General features: G+C 38.6%; 1 protein-coding gene across 1 annotated transcript; it reads left to right on the top strand.

The window, feature by feature from the left end:
* Nucleotides 1-4,767: 4,767 nt before the first annotated feature.
* Nucleotides 4,768-8,434, top strand: LOC131273501 (zinc finger protein 229-like). Its single transcript, XM_058276845.2, is given in 2 exon segments — nt 4,768-4,911; nt 4,914-8,434. Coding segments are annotated over 2 exon segments (2,574 nt in total). The 5' UTR covers nt 4,768-4,794; the 3' UTR covers nt 7,371-8,434.
* The last annotated feature ends 311 nt before the right edge of the window (nt 8,435-8,745 follow it).

The following is an 8,745-nucleotide window of genomic DNA, read 5'->3' as shown; positions in this document are numbered from 1 at the left end:
CTTGCTCCTGTGAACTAGTTTGATCTAGATTGATATAGTTTAGAAGATTTCCCTGAAGAAAACAGAGAAGTTATTATTTTATAGCCTTATCTTCCTGGGTAATAATTTCATAGAACAGCTGTTTAGTTATGTTGAACCATATGCTATGCATTCTTAGCTGTATTAGAAAAATATGTGAATATAGGGTTACTAGTCAAGGTTCTCCAAAGACACATAACAAATTGTTAGGACTGGTAAGTCTGAATTCCATAGGGAAAGCTGCAAGCTGGAAACTAATAAAAGTCATGTTGAAATTGAGTCTATATTCTCCAGAGGAAACTGATTAAGGTTGAGGTATAAATTCTTCTTCCAGATTTCTGAAATCCTCTGATCTGGCTTTTAAGATTTCCAACTGATTGAATGAGGAGACTACCTACATTTCTTAGGGCAATCTCCTTTCCTGATTGCATTTACAATGAGCTGTCATTCAATCAACTTATTATAGATACAAACCCATCTATGAAATACTTCACAGTAAGAATCAGGCCAGTGCTTGCTTGACCAAGTATTTAGTCACTATAAGCTAACCAATATGACACATGAATTAACCATCACAGAGAGGCTCTCAATTCTCTGTGCCTATTCTTTGCAGGCTAATATAATCTATTCCAGGACTTTTAATTTAAGGGCTCTACCAGCAAATGGAATTTTAAATAAGTCAAATGTGAAACACTTAAACTAGAAGGTAAGCCGCTATAGTTAATGTGAATTAAAGGGGCCATTAATTTATAGTGAATAATCAGTTAAATTTAGCACTTCTAAGGAACTAATGAATGAAACTTTTTAATGCAAAAGTAGATAGTGGAAGTGAAAGCTTCCCCTATCAAATCTGTTAAACATCTGTGACACTACCTAGTATGACTTTTATTAATGAAATGATTATGTTATTCAGCTGTTATTTGGTAATCTTGTTAATACAAAACAACTGCCAACTTGTAAATAGTTTTAAAATATCAGTTGGAGATTGGAAGACTTTTGAAAATGTGCAAGTTATCCTGATGCCAGAATTTTTTATTGCAATACATGATTATGTGGGTTATATAATTTCCTTCTCAGGTAGGTGATAGAAATGGTTGGACTCAAAGGAAATCTTAATTTTTAAAATATATTTTCCTCTTCCTTCTACTGCTGTTATTTGTACACAATGATAGATGCAAATCACACTATCATTAGAAAAGTCCTCAGGATAGCATGCATTTATTTCAAGTTATAGACAGCTAAAGAAGGCCATCCTGGAAAAGAAGCATAAGAGGCAGCAACTCTCATAGGCACAGTTCGAGATCCATTGCTATTTCTCCATTTTCTAGTAACTATCATAAATGGCCCAGCTAGACCCTGTGGTCCATAGAATTTGCAGGAGAACCACATGATAGTACCAGTATGGTAACAAAATTCCAAACTTATTATCCAAATCCAATTTTATTCAAAAATGACAATAACAACAATAACAAAAACCCAGAAGAATTGACTGGCTCAGTAAATCTTTTCAAAAATCTAGTGATAAAAGTTTGCTGCATCTTTCCACAACCAAAATTTTAAAATTGGCATATATGAGACCACATAACTGTACACATGGGGCTAGGTATACATTACCACTCTTGTCTAAGATGTTAAAGTTTGTTTCTTCAGATTTCCTTTGTTATTATTTTTCTGACTAGTGTAACACAGCCCTCAGTATGCTTTGAAAGGAAGTCAAGTTCTTCAAAGTATGTCGGAATCTAAAGGACTACATTTTAAAATATAATTTGGAATCTGTCTTGTTACACAGAATAAATTAAAAAGAACGTCTCTAAACATCTCATGTTTGGCAATAAGAGTCAGCGTTGGAGCTGGTTCTAGACTTCTGTGTATTGGGGAGAGTGGTAGGTCTCTGGCAAGAGTTGAGAGAGCAGCATTTATCACTAATATACAGTGGTCTGGAAAGCAAATAACACCTTAATTTTACTCTTATTTTATGAAAATAGGAATAAAGAATTTTATGTTGGTCCAAGAAGCTGGAATGCAGGAGGGGATTTTGTATCTATTTGTATCTATTGCATGTGTTTTGACTACCTGCTCAGAGATAATTTATATTTACTTTTTGATAAGCCACTGCTTTCCAGCTAGATGTGATTAAAAGGATAGGGATCCATGGAAACAAGTGTAGGTACTGATTTTCCCAAATGACCACAGATGAATTGGAGGGAAAAAAGAAGGTTGGAAAGACAGGAAAGCAAATCCAGTTTTTCTTGCTGTGCTTTTCAAGGAACTTTGAGCAGCACTAGAGGACTAAGACCAGCTTTTTCTTCACCTGACTGAAGTTAATAATGTAAGGATACATTTGAATTACTCTTTGTAATCAACTCATATTACTCCAGACAGGAGAGAGAATCAATACTAGGCAAGATGAGATCATAGGCAGTGGATGAACTTCTAACCTTCACTCCTTTTTAAGATCTTTGAGTCAATTCTGCCTCTTAGGAGACTGAAATGAAAAATAAGAGAGTGAAACAGAAGGAGAAGGTCATTGCCCTCAATTTATTTCATTAATTTGCTTATCATAACAAGAAATAAGTGGAAATGACTGACAAATGTTGTCTATGATGGCTTTAGATTTTGCTGTTATACTGTTGTTTTGCTTTAGTTTATTTTTTCCCTTAATATCATGGTTTTATGTTATTGCTAGTTGAATATTTAAACATTAAAAGCTATGGATCATAAGATATTAATTAAGATTGCCAGGGTACTGCCATTGCTTGCTATATTACATTTATCGAGGATTGAAAGACAAAGTAAAATAAACATATTGGTCTGTTAATATCTTCTAAAAGTAAGAAAAATGTATCTTTTGGGGGCTTATTAGAAGGGTTTGAAATTTTCTTCTCTTTTATAAAGATCTGCACTTATGGGAACCATTAATCTGGGAGATATACTGTTGAACAATATGTTACAAAATGGGTATCCTGATAGAAATCAACAAAGTGCTTAAATTTATTCGATAGGCCTAGTACATTAAAATATATGATGTAGGTCTGATTACAGTAATGCATTTGAATGATTATAAAGGAAAATATTTTATAGTAGCAGGCACTTTAATAGTACTAGCAATTTAGTACTACGAAAATATTAAACCTTGGTAAAACTCAAAATAAGCTGAATGAACTCTTAAACTGGATTCAAGAATAAAATGATAGTAAAGATATGTATTGTTAAAGTTTTGAAAATTCATTCATTTAAATAACTACATTATTTCCCTAATGTTTTCTCCCAGCCACTTTCATTACTAACTGCAATGAAAAATATTGTTAACCCGCCATTGTTCTGTCATTTCCCTGAAACTATGAGAGAAATTAGTATAATTGGATGTGAATTTCAGCTTTTTTCCTTTGGCATCAAGGGTCCTGAAGCTCTATTCCCTCATTGGTTGTTCATTTCCCATGGTTCAGACCCTGCTTTCTAGATGATGGAAGTACTTCCCATATCATTTATTTTCTCAGTTTCATTCCTCAAATGACCATGTAAAATGACAATCCCAAAGAGTCTTAGTGACATATTAAAATGTTTACTCATTATTTGAAGAATAACATCATTAAAGTACAGAAGAATAATATTTTACTGTGACAATCACTGCAATAATATGACCTTTACTTTCGCTTTTAAGTAGTTATCAGGGGAAAGATTCTGTACTAGAACCTTTATTCACATATCCCAGGTCCTTACATTACTTCTGCATCATGTGTTCTAACTTAATTATCTTACAAAGATAGTGTAGCAGTTTGATATAGTTATGAATTCCAAATAGATATTGGATTATGTTTGTAAACTGGTCTGTACTTGGGCATGATTAAATTATGATTAGGAATTTGATTGGGCCCTACCCTTGGTGGGTAGGGTTTACAGATAAAAGACATGGCAAAGGACAGAGTTGGAGAATTTTTAATGGAGTTCTGATGTTGGAGTTTGATGCTGAAGTTTTAAGCTGGAGGCCCAGCTTTCTGTGGAAGCACAAAAAGAAAGAGAAGCGGCAGCGTGTGGCTGATGGCCTGAGCTAGGCGATTTCGGGGAGCTCGGTCCATCGAAGGAAATACTTAAGGAGGTGGCTCTACCGAGCTTCCCGGGTGGGATGGGGCGCGGGGCTGGGGCTGGGCAGCCTCGCTTCTAGGGTGGCTGCACCCGACACTCCCAGGCTTGGAAAGAGAGAAAGCGGCTGTTCCGGCTTTGAGACGCGCGTTCTTCGGTTTGGGAGACACCTGTGCAATCGAAGACTGATGGCATTTTACATTCTTTCAGGGCAGCCTCCCACCATTTCCTGTTAGTGAAGTCATTTCTATAAAGAGCTGCAAAAGTTGACTCCTCACGAAGCTACAGTGAGTGCTGTCTGGTGGACAGGTCCCCAAGCAGCAATGCCGCGGGACCTTCTCTCAGAGTCTCCTGGAGAGGGACTGATTCCCTTTTTACAGGAAGCCTTACCTTCTTGGGACTGTACCTTTCCCAGAGAGAATTAGTACAAAAGGAAGGAATAAACCCTGGTCTCTTTCCATTAGAGTTCCAGGACCTGCCGACTAGCTCAGAACTGATTCCAAGAGTTCTGTTATCTTTATATCAGATCCTGTTGATGGAATTGCTTAAATGCATCCAGTGTGCCAGACCCTTGCAAGATGGAGAAGGTCACCTGGCATAGGAGACCAATCAGGCAGTGGAGAATGAAGGTGGAAGCAGAAAGATCAGCAAATAAATAAAATCGTGCTGCTTTCGGAGAAGCTCGGAGAGGAGACCATGGAGATTTTGACCTCAAGGCATGGGGAAAGAGCTCTTCATTCCCAAGTCCCAGCCCTTTCCCAAGAGGAAGAGGACAAGACCAAGTTTCAGTGCACCAAGTTCATTTTAATCATCGGGAACCATTGACCTTCAAGGACGTGGCTGTGGTCTTCACCGAGGAGGAGCTGGGGCTGCTGGACTCTGCCCAGAGGATCCTCTACAGAGATGTGATGCTGGAGAACTTCAAGAACCTGGTATCTGTGGGGCAACAACCTTTCAAACCTAATAAGATAGCCCCTTCAGGACAAGCCAAAGAGACTTGGGTGATGGAGAGAGAAACTCCAAGGGATGCATGTCCAGGTGACAAGAATGAAAAAGATATGGAATCTACTCAAGAAAAAGAATTAAGATTCCTTTCACACAAAGAGCGCTCCTCCCAGAAAATCTGGGAACAGGTGGCTTATGAATTAACTGAGAGTCTGGATCATAGAGTAAATCTTCCAAGGAAAGATTTCCATTTCTCAGAGGATGCTTCTCCCTATCAGGGGTGGGATGGAGCCTTTACTCAGGATTCTCAAATTGAGAATTTGGTGAACAGTCTTCAAAGGGATGGCCTCATCAATTTAGAAACTCAAGCGTTTCCAGCCTGGAAGTCTGTAAGACCAGTCTCCGTTCAAGAATCTTTATTGAAAGCCTTTGTGAATGAGCTATGGAGTATCCAAAGAAGATATAAAAAACTCAACATGGAAGATGCACAATATAAATGTGATCGGAATGATTATGGCTTCAGCTGGATATCACTTTGCCATGATGATCACAGACTACCTGCAAGAGAGAAGCATTGTAATGATGAGTGTGGAATAGGCTGCATTACAAAGTCAATACTTTATCACCCAGGCCCTGGTGAGAATGACTTTAAAAGTAATGAATGTGGAAATGACTTCAGAGATGATTCAAGCTTTCGCACTCATCCAAGAGTGTACCTGAAAGAGAAACCCTATAAATATCATGAGTTTGGTAAGGGTTTAAGGAAGAGTATCCATCTTGAAAGACATCAAAGGGTCACTACGGGAGAAAAAGCCTTTAAAAGCATTGAGTATAATCAGGGCTTCAGGCAGAGTGCACACATTCACAGCCATCTAAAAGTCTACATGGAAGAGATGCCATACAAATGCGATGTGTGTGGGAAGAGATTCAGGTATAAATCAGTTCTTCTTATTCATCAGGGAGTACACACAGGAAAGAAACCCTATAAATGTGAGGAGTGTGGGAAGGCCTTTGGTCGAAGCTCAAACCTACTTGTCCATCAGAGAGTCCACACTGGTGAGAAACCATATAAATGTGGTGAGTGTGGGAAGGGCTTCAGTTATAGCTCTGTGCTTCAAGTTCACCAGAGGTTGCACACAGGAGAGAAGCCCTACATATGCAGTGAATGTGGCAAAGGATTCTGTGCTAAGTCGGCACTGCATAAGCATCAGCATGTCCACCCAGGAGAAAAGCCCTATAACTGTGGTGAGTGTGGGAAAGGATTCAGTTGTAGCTCAAACCTTAGCAGTCATCAGAAATCACACACAGGAGAGAAACCCTACCAATGTGACAAGTGTGGTAAATGTTTCAGTCATAACTCATACCTTCACACTCATCAGAGAGTTCACACAGGGCAGCGCCTCTATGAATGTGATATGTGTAGTAAGAGTTTCAGTTACAGCTCAGGGCTTCTCATGCATCAGAGACTGCACACAGGAGAGAAACCCTACAAATGTGAGTGTGGAAAGGGCTTTGGCCGAAGCTCGGATCTCCATGTCCATCAGAGAGTCCACACAGGAGAGAAACCCTATAAGTGTACTGAGTGTGGGAAAGGCTTCCGGCGGAATTCAGACCTTCATAGTCACCAGAGAGTCCACACAGGAGAAAGGCCCTACATCTGTGATGTGTGTGGGAAAGGCTTTATTTACAGCTCCGACCTCCTCATCCATCAGAGAGTCCACACAGGAGAGAAACCCTATAAATGTTCTCAGTGTGACAAAGGCTTCAGTTATAGCTCAGGGCTTCTCATTCACCAGAGAGTTCACACAGGTGAGAAACCATATAAATGTGAGGAGTGTGGGAAGGGCTTTAGGTGTACCTCAAGTCTTCATAAGCATCATCGAGTCCACACTGGAAAGAAACCCTACACATGTGATCAGTGTGGCAAGAGTTTCAGTTATGCCTCAAATCTTCGCACGCATCGGAGATTGCACACAGGAGAGAAACCCTACATATGTTATGAATGTGGAAAGGGCTTCAGATATGGCTCAGGTCTCCTTAGTCATAAGAGAGTCCACACTGGAGAGAAACCATATAGATGTGAGGTGTGTGGAAAGGGCTACAGTCAGAGCTCACATCTTCAAGGTCATCAGAGGGTCCACACTGGAGAGAAACCCTATAAATGTGAGGAGTGTGGGAAGGGCTTTGGTAGAAGCTCCTGTCTTCATGTTCATCAGAGAGTCCACACTGGAGAGAAACCTTATAAATGTGAGGAGTGTGGGAAAGGCTTCAGTTATAGCTCAGGTCTGCGAAATCATCAAAGAGTGCATTTAAGTGAGAAACTTTAGAAGTCGATGTGAATTGAGGACCTCTAGCTAGAACTCAAAACTTTATATCCTGAGAGTCAACAGAGGAGAAAAACTGTGAAAATAATATGTGTGAAGGGCTGCAGTAGTGGCTGAATTTTTTTTATAGCCATCAGCTAGTCTGCAAGGAAACAAAGATCTGAATTCTCATAAGTGGAGTAAGCACTTCAATCTTCAATAAGTGTCTGTTACACAGGAGAGTTGTCCTTCATGAAATGTGTTGATAGCTTCAGTAAAATTCAACCACATTCATCAGACTTGGCCTAGGAGCAAGCTTTTACAAATGAGAGTAGTAGTGAGAATGTGTCAAAGGTACAAATTATGGACATTCTGCATTCCTTGGGGAAAATACCTATAATTATGACTAGTGAAGGAAAACTTCGTCACCTTTCTGAAACCAGGATCATATATACCTTTTTAGAGATAGTTTTTATAAAAAATTAAAAGATGATATTAACATTTATTGAAGCTATAGCAAAAGCCCTTCCCTTGACAAGCCTGAATGATGTGTCTCCATTGCATTTTTATCATGCTTTTTCTGATTGCATATTACCTCAAAAGTAAACCTCAGGAATATTTTATATAATCAAGTTTTTAAAATTCTATTGGGATTGCATTGAACGTATAGGTTAATTTGGAAAGAACTTTCATCTTCAAAATGCTTTTTTTTTTCCATTTTGAAAACACTGTTTCCATTTAAACTCCACTATTTTTTATGACTTTATTTTTAGAGATTTGTAAAATAGGTTTTGAGTACCTGTTAAGTATATTTCTAGGAATTTGCTTTATTGCTGTCATGAATATAATATTTTAGCCAATCCCATTTCACCTCATTTTTTTTACATATAAGAGAAATGTTAGAATATGTTTTAAAAACCAGAAATGCCATTTTTAATGGAAACATGCACACTTATGCACTATCAGTGAAAGTGAAAATAGGTACAGTCTTTTTGGAAAGAACTTGTCAGCATCAAATTCACTTTGCATAAACTTGTGGCAATGTGTAATTAATTTATTCTTGGGAGGTAAATACACTTGTGGGAAAAGATGTGTAAAAAAAAAAAAAAAAAAAAAAAAAAAAAAAAAAAAAAAGAAAGAGAAGCAAGCCCCAAGAAGAGAGGAACCCTAAGTGCGGAAAGAAACAAGCTCTGCCAGGAGAGAAACCCTGAGCCCAGAGGGAAGCAAGTCCTGGGAAGAGAGGAACCCAGGAATCCTGAACCCTCGCATATGTCAGCAGCCATCTTGCTCCAACGTGTGGAAATAGACTTTGGTGAAGGAAGTAACCTTTGCTTTATGGCCTTGTATCTGTAAGCTCCTACCCCAAATAAATGCCCTTTATAAAAGTCAGGAGGCTGCT

The sequence above is a fragment of the Dasypus novemcinctus genome, chromosome 15 (assembly GCF_030445035.2).
Source record: "Dasypus novemcinctus isolate mDasNov1 chromosome 15, mDasNov1.1.hap2, whole genome shotgun sequence".
Taxonomy (NCBI): Eukaryota; Metazoa; Chordata; class Mammalia; order Cingulata; family Dasypodidae; genus Dasypus; species Dasypus novemcinctus.
This window is presented reverse-complemented; position numbering and strand designations above follow the sequence as displayed.